At 43.7% G+C, this 19173-nt stretch overlaps 2 protein-coding genes across 5 annotated transcripts in view; both read right to left on the bottom strand.

Annotated features, from left to right (window-relative positions):
* LOC135261300 (anthrax toxin receptor 1-like) overlaps window positions 1–1887 on the bottom strand; it is a 39632-nt gene extending 37745 nt beyond the window's left edge. The window contains exons 1-2 of one of the 3 annotated variants that reach the window (XM_064347463.1): window positions 1813–1887; window positions 416–846 (exon numbers count right to left, since the gene is read on the bottom strand). In XM_064347463.1, the coding sequence (XP_064203533.1) occupies window positions 416–570 (155 nt within the window). In that variant the 5' untranslated portion in view covers window positions 571–846; window positions 1813–1887. The other 2 variants (XM_064347462.1, XM_064347461.1) reach the window with 2 other exon arrangements.
* Window positions 1888–2363: 476 nt separating this feature from the next.
* On the bottom strand, window positions 2364–13355 carry piwil2 (piwi-like RNA-mediated gene silencing 2). 2 transcript variants are annotated; one of them, XM_064347459.1, is made up of 23 exons: window positions 13201–13355; window positions 11669–12157; window positions 11489–11588; window positions 11175–11265; window positions 10283–10504; window positions 9810–9920; window positions 9536–9653; window positions 8901–9025; window positions 7966–8046; window positions 7773–7886; window positions 7171–7359; window positions 6822–6906; window positions 6425–6514; window positions 6060–6200; window positions 5652–5765; window positions 5094–5282; window positions 4641–4742; window positions 4182–4298; window positions 3887–3975; window positions 3665–3770; window positions 3294–3547; window positions 3067–3174; window positions 2364–2724 (listed from the first exon to the last, which is right to left on the bottom strand). In XM_064347459.1, the coding sequence occupies exons 2-23, from the start codon at window positions 12149–12151 to the stop codon at window positions 2568–2570; spliced, it is 3186 nt and encodes a 1061-aa protein (XP_064203529.1). In that variant the 5' UTR covers window positions 12152–12157; window positions 13201–13355; the 3' UTR covers window positions 2364–2567. The 2 variants fall into 2 exon arrangements, with proteins under 2 accessions (XP_064203529.1, XP_064203530.1); XM_064347460.1 differs by lacking the exon at window positions 13201–13355 and adding an exon at window positions 12721–12738.
* Between the last annotated feature and the right edge of the window lie 5818 nt (window positions 13356–19173).

Here is a 19173-nt window from a genome sequence, read left to right as displayed (position 1 = left end):
CAGGAAGACATTTTCAGACATCTACCTGCCAGTCAAAATGCACGGTACAAAAATCCAAAAGAACTCAGCTGTGTCCATCCTAACAAAAGACAGTCGTGGACTGCAGCTTCAACTTACTGATCGACTGTAGGTTTCACCAGACAGAACAGAGTTGTACCAATAAAGCAAGCATCAACTCCCAGGACAGCAGTTCAGCCTTTGCAGATAATTTCAAAATTCAACCAAACAGTTTCAGATTCGACAGACAATGATAAGTCAGATTGTAAAGTGCTAAAAGCTGCGATGCATCAGGATTGTGGGACCTAAGACCGCTTCCGTGAGATGGAGCGGCATACTGACAGTTTACCGACAACTGTGCACCCCAGAGATCCTGAGAGATAGGAGATGAGTACAGGTAAGAGGATGTAGAACTTACTTGTCCAACACGAAGTAGAGGTCAAATCCTCCATAGCAGGAGGCTCGATCTTTAGCCTTGTCCTTGGTCGGCTCCATGCTGCCCACTGCCAACAGCACCAGCATGGCACAAAGCCTTGCTGAAAACCATGCCCCCGTGGACCCGCCGGCAGACATTATTCCAGAGGACAAAAAAAAAACAAACAAAAAAAAACAGAAGAAAATTGACCCCAGGAAAAAAAGTGAAGAAGAAGCAGGAATTTTTTCTTCTTTTTGCCGCTGTGACAGTATTCCCCTATTGTTTCGCCGTCTTCCGATTCCAAAAAACAGGGATCAGCAGTTTGACGCAGAAGATGGGCAGGATCAGGATATCCTTCAGGGCTCAGTAGTGGTCCAACAATGCGAGAGTAGAGATGCTGCGATCCCAGGCAGTCTGGACTAAATCAGGGGGTGCTGAGCAGAGGCAGAGGCAGAGTCTCACTCACTCACTCATGCACATGCATGCACCTTTACACATACAAACTCCATATGCTGCTTTTGCTTCTTATTTCTCGTGCATGTGGGGTGCAGAATGTATGCTTCTTCCAGACAGCTGCACCATGGGTTCTGTCATTGTGTCTTAGAGCCTCAAACTATTTCCTAACTTTCAGCTGTTTTTTTCCCCCTTCTGTTCTTTTTTTATTGGTTTAAGAGGTCTGAAGCTATAGAGACAGAGGGCTGGGAAACAAAGCCATACGTTTGTGGTTCCAGCACCACCTGGTGGTGAAATCCATTTAATGCATATACACTGAAGAGGACTGGATGTTTTTCCATTCAAGGGATTGTCAAATAATAGCATGTAACTCTGGGATTGAACAAAGTGTGAAGTAGCTGAAATACTACTATCCATATTTATGATTATTTCATCACAATTTTTGCTAGCTAGTAAGTCATAATCAACATGTATCTATTGTAACACACTCATCTATTTTAGCTGCTTTTGCATTACACAATGCACTTCTGCTGTTTGTAGAAAGTTGCTACTAGCCTACTGTCTAAGTGTCTATTCAACTGTATTTTGGAGTTAAAATACTTCCCAACTCTGGCAGTGGACAGAGAGACCTAATACAAGTTGCCATCTTGGGATATCTGTGTGAGATATCTGCGTGTGTCACCTTTATCGGGCCTCCTTGTTCTTCCGAAGAAACCAAGTTTACCACATGCTCTTTAAAAGCAAACAGCATCCATATTTCTCTCAAGACGTCCATGTCTGACCATCGTTTGTCTTCCGGGTTTGATGCGATGCTGTTTAGCGGCCGTCATTAAGCCAGCAAGTGTTAGCAGCATTAATATATTGGCCTCTAGCTATTTTTGTAAACAACAACAAGTTTTCTGCATGTGATACAGTCTGTGATTCTTATGCAGTTCTGTGTTACCTACGGTTACAAAGTCCAAGAGCATTGGATCGTCTTGTACGTAGCTTCTCGTCAAGATGATAGCTACGTCAGAGAGATTAGGTTGGTCATTGATAGCTAATGAGCAGCTGAGAACGGTCGATGAAGTTCTCAGCTACCGTGATGTTTGTTGCCAGTTTACTAAAGTCATTTTCGATGAAGCAAGTTGTATTAATTACAGCAAATTGAGCTTTTGCTTATTAAGCTTTGTAGTTTCATTATTCTACAAAATATTGCTTTGGTTAAAAGTTAGACAGCGTTAGTTAGCTACATGGCATCACTTAAAGAAATGCAAGCACCGTAAGAGTCGGGAAGTGTATGGTTGTGCACTGCAAATGGTCTGTCTTTAAAAACTGTATGAGTTATCCTAGGTCTGTAAGAACAGGAATAAGTAAAGACTCTAGAACAATATCTAGTCCTTCACCGAGCAAACCTTTGCATTTTTCAGCATCAGTCCAATGCTATGACAAAATTATGGCCAATGTGTTGATCTGATGACCACATACTGAAGATGAATAAAGATGTCAGTCAACAGACTTTAAAGGAAAAGTTGTTTAATTCACACCAACAGAGTTGCAACTGCAGCTGTTAGATATAAAAATAAATAAAGGAATACTGTTATGATTGAATAACCAAAACGTAACATTTAACAAACTTGTGTTCTGAGAGTTGACCATGTTGTGGCTGTACGCCATAAAACAGGTTAAAGGCAGGATACAGCCTCTCAGGTCAACCTGCTGTTTAGAGAAAGAACAGCTTATCTGAGAGCTGGATCGCGGGCTCAGAGTGCAGGTACTGGCCCGACAGGAAGGCCAGTTTGTGGGCGTATTTGCAGGGTGCGGGCACGCGGATGGTGCCTGGCCAGTTCCAGTACATGTGGCACATCTTGAAGGTCAATCTGAAAAGAGCGGAGAGCGTTTCAATCAGTGTCTGCTCGCCAAGTCGGATGTGTCCGTTTTACCTCTGATCCGATTTAAGACTAGGCCACTTCATTTCACCTCTGTACTGTATGTGTGAAACAATGTTCAAAATGTTTTCCTTCTGTTCAACCCAAGGAAGTTGCAGGTTGAAAGTTCTCTGAAGTAGCACTGAATTATATGGAAAGCCAAAGATGGTTACTGTGGATATTTCAGGTAGCAGTGCAGCGCACATGCATAATTCAACAGAGGTAAACAAAGGTCACGTGATGACTTCCCTCATCCTTTAGGAGAAGCAAATGTGTTTCAACGGTTGGGCTCACCTTTGCAAATGGTCAGGAGTAAGGTTGGCTGTGTTATACACAGAGATGTAATGCGTCGGCAAGCCGCAGCCCTGGCGAATGTGATGAGCCATTAGGAAGAAATCTACCCTGTACGGCGAGGAGAAAAGCCTTCAGTTCAGCACAAATGAAGCGGCTGAAGCAGAGAGGATTGCGGGCATGAAGACCACGGCGGTTTGAGCCCCTGCCCTGAGCTCGCGAGTACTAACCATTCCCTGTTGGTGACCGTGTGGTCGAGGACGGTCCCGGGAGGTGGGGTCCCGAAGCGCTCGTCGCAGCAGGAGTACAACGTGGTGCTGATCCTCTTCTGGACCACGATGAACGCCAGTTTGGGCTCGTAGTTGGGGAACGTCTCGAAGCACTTGAGCAGCTGTGGGATCTCAAATTTTTCCACGGTTGGAAGCTGGCCGTCTGAGACACCGTCCCGATACACCACAATCTTCTCCGGGAAGGTGTGATTCAACTGACAGGGCAAAATGCACCAGAACTGATTATTCAGATAATGAAATCACACTCAAAAAACCTGATACAGCTGCACAACCGGCATGTCTCACTGAAGGTGAATGAGCGAATGACTTACCTCGTAGTACTTCTGTAAGGCTGCAAGCAGGCACACCCTGAAGCCGTTGATTATCTCCTCATTGGGCATCTGGAATGCCACTCTTGAATACCATCTGGTCAGTGAACTGCGGATAGGGGAAAAAACACAGAATAAAGGATTTTTAAAAATAGCTTTTTCCAACAATGGACACAAATGTTTTCTTTGACTGGGAAAAGTGTTTCACATCCTCAGTGAACTTACCTGTTCAGACTTGCCACAAAGCCCATGACTGATCGGTTCTTCTTGCTTGTGTCATGATGGACATCGACTCCAATCACCATTAGTTGTTTCTGTCAAGAAGAGAAACAAAGGAGTAATGTCTTATGCAAAAATTGTCCACTGAATCTCATGTCTGAATTCAGGATAATGGAACATGGTGTCGAAGGCTAAGAATTTGAACATTGTACCATGCATGCACATAGCACATGCCTAAGCAGGACACTACTGTGTTTTGTAGGAGCTCACAGAGACCCAAATGTATTTAAAGATTACTCACCAGTGGGACATTCACAGTCCACAGCTCCCCTCCCAGCTTGCAGTTCATCTGCAGCAGGATCTTTTGGGCGATACTTCTCAGTTTTTGCGGTTGAGAAATGGTCCGGACATTTATGGCCTACATTAAGGCAAACCACGGTTAAAAATAGTTATTAATAATTAAGGCTCACATTAAAGGCATACTATGCAGGATTTTTAGCCTTCCTGCATTCCTGTGTTTACAATCAAAGAAGTCTCCTCTGATGAAATACAGGCAGAGGAGAATGGATACAGCAAATGTGTGCATAGACAGAGATTGCCAGTGCACCAGGGGGGTATTTCACGAAGCAGGATTAACAGAGTTAGCTGGATAAGCAGATGCTATTTTTTCCCCCATCAGTTGTCAGTCCCAACACACAACAGACACACAGGGGCAGAGACCTCCAGGCCCCAGTGCACTTCAGCGGCTGGAGCTACAGACCTGAGAGGGAACAGGGCTCTGCACACAGCACAGCTTCTTGATGGCGCTGTACAGGTCGTCTCTGTTGCCCGTCATAATGCACACTACCAGCTGGAGGTTGGGCTGGGCAGAGAATGAGGGGAAAAGGTTTCAAAGGGACATTAAAGGTCTGTTCACATCATCAGAAAGGCAACAAAAATGTATAGGTTCCCAGGAATGTTTTTTTAAATCATCATTGCGATATGAATTTCTAAGATAAAAAGGGTTAGGGTATCAGAATTATGAATATAAGTACAAGCCATTTCAACCCTATCAATCTCACTCCCCAGTGCAAACACCACAGACCACACGCACTCCTCATTCTCCCAACCTCTGTCCACACCCCTGCCCACTAACAAAAATGTTTTAGCGGAAACACCGAGTAGCGTTCACAAGCGTGTAAGCACAGGGACACCGAGGCGGGAAGCTGCTCACCTCGCTGGTCAGCTGGGAGTGGATGCTCTTGACGTAAGTTTCGGTGCGATCGTCTCTCAGCTCCACGCGGATTGGTCGGTCCAGTCGCAGCCCCATAGGCCCTGCCACCTTCCCAAAGGTGGCCACCAGCTCCTCTGCCTGCTCGGCACAGCGTCGCGGGTAGAACACGGCCCAGCAGTTCAGGGGAATCTAAGAGAAGCATATAGGGCAAGGGCAACACGGTCCATTCAACACGACTGGGTTCTGGACAGCGCAATATATCGTCTGAAACAGCTTTAGGGGGGAGTCTAGGGATGTCAGGATAATCTCTATCATACACATTCTGGCACAGTCTTTCAATGTACTTTTCCACAAAATATCGTCAAGCAAATGTAATTCCGCAACAACAGTGCTACGTGGTCACACAATTTTCACTACCACTACTCCATTACAAAGTTTCCCACAAGTTTTACGTACTCTGGCTTGCACAGCATCAAGATTGGTCATATACAACCGACACTACGTGAGCTGTGCCTCTGGCAGCTGAGCACTTGGGTCCAGCTCTAGCTCTACACTCACACAGCTGATGGAAGCATCCCTGACTACCTCCCTGGACCAGCTGACATCAGCGGTCGTGACGAAGGAGGCCGACTGCATGCAGATAGTCTCCATGGGCAGGGTCCGTCCTTGAGTCTGCCAGGACAGAGAATACAGTCGCCTTTTATCGTATAAGTATATGCCATTTTTCCTGTCCAGAAAACAGCGGACAGTGTATCTGAGAAGACATGAAGCACGTGGCCCCATATTTAAAACTCTAATTTAGAAGACAGAGGCCAGGACATCAGCCTACAATCTGGATACAATTTTTACAAACCTCACAGTTTCATCCCCAACTGCCATTCTCGGGCAGCACGTTTCATAGTGGCTGTTTTAAGAGGCTTCACAGACAGAGCAGAAGCCGTGCTTTGTGTGGGGGCACGGACTCACCACCAGGATGTTGTTGCCGATGTCCAGGCCCCAGCGTGCCAGCTCGGTCAGGGCCTCCTTGTTCGAGTTGATGTTCTGGAGCAACTGCTTCAGCGAGTGGGTGTGCTGTTCCCCGCTCACGTTGATGTGCATCGTCAGATCCTGAGGGGCCGCACGCGCGCGCGCGCACACACACACACACACACACACACACACACACACAGCTCACAGAGAACCACAGAAACGCTGTTTCCACTTTTGTAAATGACTTCAGAAATCACATTGTTCATACGGATAATTACTACGTGCGAAAGCCTCTGTAATTCCATTTGTAATACAAATGTACTGAACACAATTTATGATGCAAATACGATAAAATATCGTGCCTTCATGGCCCGGAAGTCCTTCCTCATTTTGTCAGGGATTCCAGTCATGAAGGAGAGCTCTGGAAGGAGAAGGATTTCTCCAGTAATCACCTGTTGAAGAGACATACAGCTAACCCAACCATTTAAAAAAGGGCTGCATTACAACAGCTGAATATACCTGAAAATAGGTGAAGAGAAACTGCAATGTTTGTAGCTATAACTGGCTGCAATAGATTAGAATTATTAAACGTATCAAAATCATATCAGCACAGCTTTTAAAATGCACTTATATACAATAAAACACACACAAATCATAATTATATCTGTGAAAACTCACCTATCACATTTATTCAAATGCAACCCATGTGGCCTAACCAAGCACTTAAAGTGGGGGAAAAAAACCTTAGAAATAGTTTACCTTTCCCCTCGGCTTTGACCTCTCTTTGGGCCTGTGCACAAGCAGAGGCTGGTCCACCTCTTTTATGGTAATCCCATAGTTTTTGCTGTTAAAACGAAGAGCATATCTAGTTACATCTACGCTACGTGCTAAAGAGTGTTTCCAAATGGAAAAAGCAAATCACAACTGGAGGTGTATAGTATTTCACAATACGGCCATGAAGGTGAAAGTTAAAACAGTGGACAGGTCCAACCCATTTTACAATCATCCTGTTTTTAGAATGAAGTATATAGTACCTTGTCTAACCCAAAGCTTCAGCACAGATATCAAAGTGTGGGTACCTTCAGCACAGATATCAAAGTGCAGGTACCTGTAGTAATCCAGAAAGGAGATCTGTGACCCGTCTGCCATGGTGAAGGTGTCCTTCGGGGACTTGGCCCACTCGATGTCGTCGATGCGGTAGGTGCGGTTGTTGTAGCGTGTGAGGACGATGCTGCCGATCAGCTCCTTGGTGCACTCGTCCTGGAAGCTCTCCCTGCTCTTCTCGTAGATCACGTTCCTGCCGGTACGGTTAAGAGAGAAAGCCAGCGCTGACTACCCTTCTCCCCCCCCCCCCGCAGGGCCTCGTGCTGACAATTCACGCAGAGATCTACTTAGCGCACAGCGGTGAAACAAGCGTGAGCGTTCTTCACGCTAGCGAGATGCGTCACTAAAACAAAACCCCAATCCGAAACAAAATCCAAATTAAAGTGTTTGGGTCAAACTTTTTAAATAAAATAACCTTGTATGGGCCACCAATCAGGTGTGCATTGTGCATAGAAGTCTGGAGTACACTTTCAAATATATTTCAGATTCATGGCAAGCTCCAATCAAAAGACAGCTGGAAGGTGAACTGCAGATAATTATTCAGTGGGGCGCCCCCTGGTGCCCTTTGATACTGAACCGTGGTGGATGCTGGCTGAGTGAACTCACATGACGTCCAGCACAGAGTCGTTGCGCAGAACCTTGTGGGACACGTCGGCAGACAGGTACAGGCCTCCGTCCGTGCGCTTCATGCACGTGGCGTAGCCCGGCCACACCTGCAGCCTGACCAAAAATGGAGGGGCTCAGTGAAATGTGGCTGGACCAAAGGCTTTTCAGAATCTTGCAGCCTTTTTACGCTTACCTGTGCTTTCCGAGAATAACCGCACTTTTTGGGTCGTAGTGATTTCTTCCCACCAGTTTCAACCCCAAGATCTTCATGACTCTGCGCGACAAAATATGACAGGAGAGCAAATACTGACCGTGCAGATATAGACTTAATGTAATTAAGGCTGCTGAACCTTAAGATGTTCATGTTCTTTCAGTTCTATGTAATGTTTAACTTGACAACACAGATTTGGCTTATTATCATTTGTTTTGTCTTTGAATTCTTCATTATCTACCAAATGGTAAGTTTAAGTCGCCAGGTGTGCACACTTTTAACAATTAGGAGCCTAATGACCTGAGTCTTCTATCAGTAAAATAATTTTTTTAGTTAATATAATATATATATATATATATATATATATATATAATGTAATTGTTTGCAGCATAGCATACTATAAATGAGAGACTGTGGAATGCATAGCTATTCCTGACATGTGGCTTTAGAGGGTAAATAATCCCTCAAAACATGAAAACCACTAATTAAGAAAAATGAAGTGCTCGTTAAAATTCTGGAATTGCAATTGTGGTCGGAAAGAAAATCTGCATAAACAGGGCCCCCCCAGGACCGAGTCTGAGAACCACTGATCTATACTAAATTTTTTTGTTATTGCTTGTATAATGCTTTAGAGAAAACAGCTTAAGACGGTTTCAAAAATCAGTAGACCATCTCCAAAATCAGCGCTCCGCTTCCTCTGAGGACAATCGGGATCTTCCACAGCTGTTGTTAGAGGTTGTTGCGCAAACCCGGCGATATCACACGTACAGAACAAAGAGATGATTTCAAAATGGCGGACAGACGCGACTGTACCGCAGTGTTCCCACAACGCAGCCTGAGAGAGGCTCTCTCCTAAGGTCTCCCACCCTCAGTGCTGAATGGTGTCCCTGGGCCCCCAATCCAGTCACATTACCCACCTCCTCAGCACCACGTTGTAGAATGGGATGCACAGGTCCGAGTTGGGCGGCAGGATTTTGGTCATCTGTATCTTGATCTCGATCTCCTGGTTGTCTGTGCGCCTTTCACTCTTCAGGTAAACCACCTGCACCGGAAACAGTACAGCTTAACTGGCACTACAACTTCCCAAACTACACACTGAAGAAGACTGTAGACTGTTCACTGTAGCCCATTGGTTCTCAAACCCAGTCCTGGAAACTGGTCCTGTTTATACTGTCACAGCTGGCTGAGCATGTGTTTAAGCAGATAAGCTATTGTGTTCAAATTCTGTGATTGCAACTGTGGCTGGAATGAAAATCAGCATACACAGGGGTCCCCCAGGGCCGAGTTTGAGAACTACTGCTGTAGAAATTTCATTACAGCGTTATCAAACACAAACTGCTTTCATATTTCCTCGCATCAGAGTTAACTTCAATTGTTTGATTGGTGAATATGTTTAATCTGAAATTAAATTACTTGCACAGACAGTAGCACTTTGGGAAGCTGTTTCACAACTCACAGCTAGGCTACGCCTAAAGGGTGGAGAACTGAGACGGAGTGTGCATCACTTCACGTGCTCTTAGTGTGGACCGCACAGATCTGAGGGGCAGCTGACCTCGTCCAGCCTGACAGGGAGGTAGAGGATGGAGCCGTCGAAGGCGATCACTTCCCCTGTGGTGGAGCGGTGGTCCTTCATCATCCCGAACCGCATGCCCATGGACTCAACATTCGGCCTGAACCACACGAGCACAGATTACTATTCGCCGCACGTGAGAGTTTGCACCACATGAACTTTTGCCTACGACATTTCACGCTGTGCCTAACAGCATTCTTCTACTTTTAGGTGGCGCCGCGGAAAGTAATGGCGAAAGCAAAGCTCCTACGCTCACGTGAACGTGACGTGGTACTGAAAGACTGCCTCGTTCTTGCAGCAGATTGGGATGTGGTTTGAGCCGATGTGCAGAGGGGTTCCTTTGGTGCCTCTCTTTTCCAGCGGCTCGCTGCAATTAAACAAAGATCAACAGAAGCGAGTCAACAGAAAATTCTAAACAAAGGCCGGCAATAACAAAGACCTCCCTAGGAGACAGAGAAGCGATGTTCACAACAGAGCGTGAGTGGAGCGGAGCTAATTTGACTGGGGCGTGGAGCGGGTTTCCAAAAGGACGGAGCGTCCGTCTTCTCTCTCGCTCCGCTATCTCTCACTTTTCTCTTTGAGCGCGAGCAGACCGAAAACTCGGCCCAGAAGGCCTACTCTGCTGCTTCCCCATTTACCCCGTAGCGAGCAATTAGCTAAATCTGCTCATTAGCTAAACTTGTAGAGCAGCGTGCTTTAGAAAAGCTCGTCCGTGAGTACGAAACTTACTGTGGGGCCTCCAACTTGAGCTCTCCTTTGGGCACAGCGGGTGGGGGAGGGCTTCCTGCGGGCTTCGAGGTCTCTTTCATCACAGGCAGAGCGGGCTCAGGGAAAGGCGGGGCAGGCGATGGGAGGGTGGTGGGGGCAAGAAAAGGGGACGCACTGGGCCCCCTCCCCCAGCTCATGGGTGAAGGTGCGGCCCGCCCGACGCCCACCATCTGTCCCAGGACACTAGAAACACATGTCAAAATCAGGGCCTGCCTCTGCTGGCAATGGCAACCAATCCAGAACCTGTGATCACGGTTACAACACAGCAGAGCAAAAGCAGCTATAGTGCCTTTCAGAGATCCCAGTTTCCAAAAGAAGCAACAGAAAAGCTTGTAAATGTAATGACCAGAATTGCAGCAAAGGATTTTGGCCTTAATATGAGAATAAGACAGCATGAACTTGTTTGGTTCACAGCAAAATTATCTCATGTTATTGTTATTAAAAAACAGGGCTGGATACCTACGAGTGTAAAGATAAAAATCAACAATAAATGTGAAGTTAGCTTTTCAGTAAAATAATCATTGCTGCCACTGTTAATAAATGAAAAGCTTTGTTCTTAACGGGGATTTGGCTCACAACTGATTACAATGGTATCTTAAAATTTCCATAACAATCAGAAAATGTCCCTAGACAAACCAAAGGGTAATTCATTCAACAATGATTTAAGTCAACATTGTTCAGGCAATGAACTGAGAACCATGGGGAGAAGCTCGACTAGCACGAATGCATAATTCATGTTAAAAGCTTCCTGTTGCGTTGCCACCGGAGACCCATTCAAACGGAGCGAGAGGTCAGGGCCTCAGTTACCCCGCAGGTACCCTGGGTGGACTGACATAGGGCCTTTGCTCCGTACCTTCCACGTCCCACCTCCTCCGCCCGCCTCTCTCTCACGGGGGTCGCGGTTGATTTCAGCTCTGTGTCGGCGTCTCCGAACGCTCCCCGCCCTGTGTGTCGTGATGCAATAATCCAGTGGCTTCAGCACAAAAAGTCCAGGACTTGGAAAGCCCTCCATTTCAAAGAATCACGTAAGCACCTAGATATTTTACGGTTTTACATTGCCACTTCATCTTGATGAAATAAAAAGTTTTTTCAGTATAATTACTCTTTTTCAACTCCTTCAATTTTTGTCTGGAGTTACGTTTAATCTGGATTTGACTCTTGATTTACCTAGAGATGGCACTCCCCTCCCCCAGGAAGTCTTGACGGGCTCAATCCCCATCCCCCGAAACATGGACACCAATGATACTGAGGGGGCGGGCAATGGCACCTGCGAATCATACGACTCCAGTAAAGGCCAGGTGTGAGGCATATCAAAAGGAAGACAACTTGAGTGAAGATCAAACTCACCTGCTTTATGTTGGGGACTCCTTCCTCTTCTGCCTGCAGACCTGGCATATCTGTAGGGAGGTCTGTCACAGCACGCTGCTCCGGGGGGGCTTGTGGCCCAGGCTGCCCAAAACCAGTCGCCTGGCTTGGAGGACGCGTTTCACCCGAATGCCCAACACTCGGCTCAGTGGCGGAGAGGAGCAGCCCTCGGGCACGGCCCAACCCGCACTCTTGATCTGGCAAGGCCAGCCCCCGGGCAAACCCCACAGGGCGCTCCCCAACAGCGTACGGTGTCCCTCTGCCATACTGCAATGCAGGAGGGGGACCGGGTAAGGGCATGCCCCTAGCACGGCCATAGCCAGGCTCCTCGGGCAATGGCAGCCCCCGGGCACGACCTATAGCTGGTTCTTCTGGGAGCAGACCTCTGCCCCGTGCCTGCTGCTGCATCCATGGCATGCGGGGGGCACCGGGCAAGCCAGGAAACCGTGGCTTGTTTGGATCCATTTTTTTCTGAAAGGTGAAATATAATGGTCAACAAGGATGTGTTTTAAGACACTTACATGTACAGCACAGCCAGTGGGCTACCAGGTGCAGCTGTCAAACATGAACACCCTATAATCCTGTAATGGTGCAAATTTGGTCTATATGTGAGCAAATTAAATTATGTGGGAGAGCAACAGTGGCATGCATTGAAAGAGTGTATTCATCTTCAAACTCTTGTACAGTTTTCTGTACAAAATTCTGAGGGAGTCCACATGCTGAAAGTGTGGACACCTTAGTCACTGAAACAGAACAGCACGTTAAAATGAACACTTATTAGGCAAATGCAAAGAAAATACCAAAAAACCAAAACTACATGCTATACTAATTTAAGACAAAATCAATTTCATATGCGGTTCGATTTGCTTTCTATAACCTTTAACGTTACTAATCAAGAGACGGAAGAACTGCATTCCGAAATGTCACTAGGAGGCCGCAGAACCGACATTATGAGCCACTTGACCAAGACTTCCCAATTCACTGGCTTAAGAAACAACTTCATAACTTCGCTGGTGTCTGTAATATTTGGCTACCTGTATAATGTTAACGTTAGCTGCTACGCTGTCGTCATAACCAACTGACTCGCGTAGATGTAACGTATAACATATGCAAACTTATCCAATTACGTTTGCTTGTGAGCTAGCAACAGCTATTGTGTAAAAATTGACCAGCGAGATTTTTTAATCCAATTTTGCGAAATTAACCGCCAATGAATAAAATTCGACAATATATCGTATTATATTTTAATGAGATCAATCATAGCTAATGAAATCTCAAGTTTGTTTAGAAGAGCATGACTTTTTCTACCCCAAACACAAACCACAGCAATGATTCCCTTTTCTAATTAGCCTGCTGGCTAGACAGCTGACCACGCACGCCTGGAAAACATTGCAGGAAAGTAAAAATTGGGAGTGCATTAGAGCAAAAAACACATAAGATTGATGTTAACTGTCTTGGTAATTGTTATCTCGCTTGCACTGATTGACTTATTTGTTGGAGATACAGAACCTTACATTTTCTAAAAGTTGCCAGGCACGTCGATCTCAATAGCCTAAATGTCCTCATCAAACTTCATTATTGCGCAACAACGCATCAACAGAAAAGCCGGGAAACGGATAAGGAACCGCCTTTCGAAATGATTGGGTAGCTATTGGACATGCAACCAAAACGCGGTTTCATTCGGAATACAACAGTGGCTGGTTTTTTGTCGATCAAATCGAAACGCGTATTCTTCCTCTTCGAATATTTCCACATGCAAAAAAATGGGAGAAAAATCCACGTGTTTGGGTTTGTAGGCAAAGATGGTTGTGAAATCGAAAACTTCAGATTTGTCCAACATATTTTCATTTAGGCTAATCATGTTCTGCTGCTGTAATTACTATTTTTTGGAAGGATAACCAACACGCACAACCTCTGTCCATTTCTGTTTCATACAGAAAGAAAAAAAATTTACTTAATCAAAGGCGAAAATACACTTTTATATTTTTCCACAATAGCCTACATTCTGTAGCCTAATGTCCAGCCTACTGCCGATGACATTCATTCTGCAGTGATCCCGAGACCTTCCGTTAATTTGTCGGCTATAAATGAATAAACCATACTTGATACTGATACTATTTGACATTAATGTTCCAGCTGCCAGATCTGTCAGTGAAAATAGGGACTTTAGAGGAGATGGTTAAACAGCAGTGTTCTCTTCAATGTTGAGCATTCATAGATCCTAGGCTACATAGGCTATTCCATTATTTAGCAGATACCATTACCATTTTTGACTTGCATATCATACATTTTTCATATCTATTCTTTCAGATCTTGTAGTCTGCATTGCGCAAGGGTACAACTGGAGTAACAGCCATCACGCCTAACTATATACCTCTTTCCCCATATGTTTTGTGAAAGAAAAATAAATCATTTTAAAAATAAAAATTCAAGCACAAACTAGGCCTAATGCAGTAATTTGACAGAAGTCTCTCAAGGAAAATTAAAACGAGGGCTCTAAATACATCCAAAAGAGGGAGCTACAGTCAAAGGGAACTAAATACAAAAAAGGGATGACATTCATTTATAGGCTATACCGGAAAGCTAAGGACACTTTAACTTAAAATTTAACTAATACATAATATTATTATTATTATTATTATTATTCATTCATCCATTTTTTATACCTGCTTATTCTGGGCAGGGTCACGCGGGGTGCGGGAGCGTATTCCAGCGTGCATGTTACAAGCATTATTGTTATTATTATTGCTGTTGTTGTTTCAACCAAGAAAATTACTTCAAATTAATTCAAGCTCATATCTGTAGTCCACTAGCAGAATGTAACTATCTAACACAATTTCAATATATCTGCTTGTTCTTTGCCTGCAGTAAAAATGACCTTGAAACTAAACTGTTATATCCAAGAACACTCCTTGTCCTTAGCTTCACTGGTGTATTTCATATGCTGGTGCAATTATCTCCCTTTCTTAAGATTCACATATTGTCCAGCTCCTGACCTATGTGTTAAACTGCCTTCAGTTATGAAGGGTACTGCACCATTGGCTAATTTCTTACATCACATGATTGTGGGGTAATCTTATTCTAGCTGTTCATGTGAGTTTTGTTTTGGCTTAGCTTTCTGGCATGCAATTTCATTTTCAGGGATCTTCTGTAATGCCAAGATATAAACCATATCATTAGTTAAATAGAGCAAATGGCAGAGATCAGAGAACCTGGAGATAATACGATTACCCAAATATGGACAGAGTGGCCTTAGTCTAAGTTCAATATATCTATATTCAGAAATTGCTGGGAATATTAATTTCCTTCAACACTTTTTTTGTCTTCTTCCAAAAATATAAAGCAGACAATCTTTAAAAGATGTAAACTAAAATCAGGTGAAACAATTAGCCTACATGACGAAGAACATTTGTACTACTATACAAGTTACTAGCCATTCCAACAGTGGATTTCTTCGTGAGGATATCATTGGTGAAATACTGACCTGAACAATGTTTTCTGAAAATGTTTTCTGAAAAGTATAGACATTATACTGTGCATGCTAATCTGTCATTAGTTATGCATTTGATTTCCCAATTTGTGCAGCCTATCAACCATCCCTTAAGTTCATTAGTTAGTGCCAGCCTCGTTTTGCCTTAGGTGAACATTGGTTGTGTGATAAACCTGGCTACAATGATTTAACCCGCAGCCAGTATGCACTGCCGCTTCATGACAACCTTGCTTCATGCCCAGTTCAACTTTGGCTGACATGTTGTGGGTATGACACCCTCACAACAGTGCATCCGCAAGCATGCATTGAGCATATTATACTGGAAAATCTTTGAACATTGAGGAAAGTACCTACATAGGCCTTTCTGTGTTCAATTCTGAAAGAATGCTTTTTCCTTTTTTGTGATCAGTTTTTTTTTCATTACAAAAAATGGGGGATCACCAGGGTAATTCCATTTAACAGTGTCAAGGTTATTTTGAACTTCAATCATTCCCCCACCTACTGCATACACCCTTTCCTCCCTGGGCTAACAAAAAATCAGAACACAAGAAATAGAAATATGAATTGATAAACAAAATAGGGTAAAAAAAAGGAGATTTTCACAAAGAGATGGCAAAGGGGCTATAAAGAAGGACAAAAAAACAAATCCTATTAAAGTTTAAGTTCACTGAGAGGGAAAACATAATGATGACAAAACATATGTATGAGTAATTCTGTTCTCCTTTAAGATTGCACAACAATGGCAGTCGGCAGCAGCCTTGGGGGTGACCTGAGAGACCTCACCCTCACTTACCTTTACCCCACACACAGTTCCAGATACCCTCTTGCCCCCACCCTAAGCCCACAAGCTCAGGCTGACCACCCTCTCTCACCCATTCACCACCCTCCCCCCCACCCCCCATTTGGCAATCTTCCTATTCTCTACCCCATCTAGAGTGCAGACGGCTCTATGAAGAGCTTAACACCAACAGTTTTTATCATTTCTGAACAGCTGGTCAGTGTTAGCTTTGCATGGTATTATGGACCACAGATTCTTGACAACCCACCACAAGCCTGGCTTTTCTATTAGCTTTGGGTAACCTAATTCAAAGCATGGTTACTGTGGGAACTTAAAGCTAATCCATTTACTGTGGCTTCAATGCATTTCCCTCATAATTAGAATGCATTATACAATCTATCATACATATATTTTTAAAGTGCACCAAGTTTCAAATGATATCCTCTGATGTAAATGTCATCACATATTTTTTAAAGAGTACTAATTGTTTCAAATGCTATCCACTGGTGCAAATGTCACAGTTACTTAAGGGAAGTATAAGCAGATAAGGCTACAAGCATGCATAAAAAAGGGAAACACAGAGGATACTTTGACGTCCATGACTTCCGCCACCACATCTACGCAATCTGTTTTTGTAGAGAACTGACTGAGGACAACTGTTCATCAGTGATGGTTTTCAAGCCATTGGTCTCCTTTATCTTCCAGTTACAGCCCAGCTATTGCTTCAGCACATCAGATACATTTTCCCAGACACATTTTATCCTCGTGGGTTTCCACCTCCAGCTGGTTCTTCCAAGAACAACTGGCTCATTCCTGAGTAAATATTCACACGACCCCATCCTTTTACGCAGTGTGTTGAAGGATTTAAACAGCAGTTTAATAATTCAAAGAAATCTTTCTGCTACTAACTCATTACATTACGTCATTTGTTGGTTCACTGGTTGTCTGTGTCCATGGCAACTTCATAGTTTGTCTTTTATACATTCATTTATGAATTTACTTCTCACAAATTTGCGCTCCCTTGTTTTGGAATTGGAATGACAAATTATACCCCTCGTGTCACTGTGGTGCCACCCACGTACAGAGCCCTGCAAATTAAGTATGTGCATTTTTCCGATGCACTCATCCACAAGCCAGGAACTGTTGTCCACAATAAAGGTCAAACACTACGAGAGAATTGTTGGCAGTCGAAGGAAAGGAATAATTCTCGCTGATTTGAACTGGTGCTGTAGTGCGTGACCCACAGAACCCTGCCCAGCAGAAACTCATCCTCTGCTTATAAATTCAGACAATAAAACTGCAATACTGCAACAGGTTAATAATATTATGGGTAATTTTATTTTAATAGGCATATTTGGTTGTCATGGCTTTCGTATTCAGTGGTTTTCACTCAGCAAAAGATATACATTCACTTTAATAAATATTAAATATTCTGTACTGGAATTATTAGCATGGTCATAAAGCAAGCACAGTGTTATGTGCAGGCAATATTGAGTATTTAAAGGAATCATCCCTGCTGTTTTATTTTGTGTAGTTAATTCATTCAGGCAAATTGTTGCTTCACTGGTTGGTACTGCATCAATGCAACCATAGATTTTAACCATACGCATTTGGCTCAATGTTCACATATGTTAATGCAATTATGATTATCCAGTAATATTCATCTCACCACTCCACTGCTAGATAGATTCAACAGGCTAAGGTCACGGGTACGGAGGGCATAATTTGGCAGCAATACACACAAACAGTGCTCGTCTTCATCACCATGAATTTTAAGCGTACGAAAATCCCACCCTGCCAGAAACAAACCAAATGCAATCAGAGAGAGAAGACGGAAGAGACAGACCGCCGCGTCTGATTGGAATGAGCCAATTATGCCGTTTTATAATTACAAAATAGATCGGAACCACACCACCTCCACATCTCCACTTTCTCAAGAATAACAGGATGATTCACCCTCAGGCACAGTCATTGAGAGCTCCAGGAATTGATTCCCCCTTCAGCAATATAGAGAGCAAACAATAAGGCTGCAATAGAAAAGACCCTTTTTATCAGTCATATAATAACAGTGGATTACAATTGTCAGAAATGAACAAAGCGTGAATGGGGTCATTTAAAGTATGAAGCAGATACCTCGGTTTCCAATCCAGTGTTATCTTGGGTTCTGGAGTGATTGCTTGTCGAACTTTCAGTGAAAAGCTTTTCATTTGACTTATGCTTTGATCATTTGATGGCAGCATGCTTGAAAAAACTGTCATATATAAAATCAAGATTATCCTTTATTACACCATTAAGGGAAATTAATTTTGGTCATTTGGTTGTAGTTTCAGTGCTAAAAAAATGAATCAGGAAAACGCATTGTCACAATGCCAATTATGATTTAAAAGCTAATGTTTTATGTATTAAAGTTTTTTTTTTTTTGGAGATCACATGCTCACTGTAGCCTCATCTTCCCATACTTAGCTGACATAAGTGGCATCTGCCATGGTCTTCTGCCGTAAAATTTGCTATGTACAATCGTGTTCCCAAGAGGAGGAAACCTGTTGATTTTGGAGACAGCATGACCTTTCCTCTATCACCACCACCAGGCAAAACATTTCTCAAATGTAACGACTGGATTGCCAAGACATTTTCTGTGCACATTCATGTGAGGGGAGATTATTGTACCTTGGTGGACTTCTGCACTCTAGTGAATGCATTCTTTCTAGTTTGTTTATCGCACCACTCTCTGCAATGTCTAGAGACTATAATGCACAAAAATCCCAGAAGGGAACCTGTTTCTGAGACTCTGGAGCCATCACATCTGGCACCAACACTCATACCACATCCAAAGTTGCTTAGATCACACTGAGACCACCCATTCTAATGTTTGGTTCGAACAACAACAACTGACCTCTTTACCATGTCTGCAGACTTTATATATTGACTTGCAGACTATTTGCCTTAATAAGCAGGTGTACCTCATAAAGCAGCAACTGAGTGCATATTCTTCAAATTGACATTTTTACGTTCAATAACAATGGTCATTGTAAAACCAAATAGCTGCTGGAATGAATGAGCTCCCAGTCTCCTTGCGTGGATTTTGTGTTGTGGAAGAGTAAGAGTGCCTCTCCTGCATCTGTATTTTTTGCATGGTTTGTCATGGAGAGGCTGGCTAACACCTTTAGACATTTGCCTGACCTTATTGCACATTAGGTCTCGGTGTAGGGACGCTACAAT

This window comes from Anguilla rostrata, chromosome 8 (assembly GCF_018555375.3).
Source record: "Anguilla rostrata isolate EN2019 chromosome 8, ASM1855537v3, whole genome shotgun sequence".
Lineage (NCBI taxonomy): Eukaryota > Metazoa > Chordata > Actinopteri > Anguilliformes > Anguillidae > Anguilla > Anguilla rostrata.
The sequence above is the reverse complement of the archived record's forward strand: the minus strand, read 5'-3'. Positions and strand labels throughout refer to the sequence as shown.

Coding starts and splice junctions, on each gene's coding strand:
- piwil2 (XM_064347459.1), bottom strand. CDS start 12,151: ATGGATCCAAACAAGCCACGGTTTCCTGGCTTGCCCGGTGCCCCCCGC. Junction 9,921..10,282: donor CTCAAGTTGGAGGCCCCACA/GTAAGTTTCGTA, acceptor GTTTAATTGCAG/CGAGCCGCTGGAAAAGAGAG. Junction 8,047..8,900: donor TACAACGTGGTGCTGAGGAG/GTGGGTAATGTG, acceptor TTTGTCGCGCAG/AGTCATGAAGATCTTGGGGT.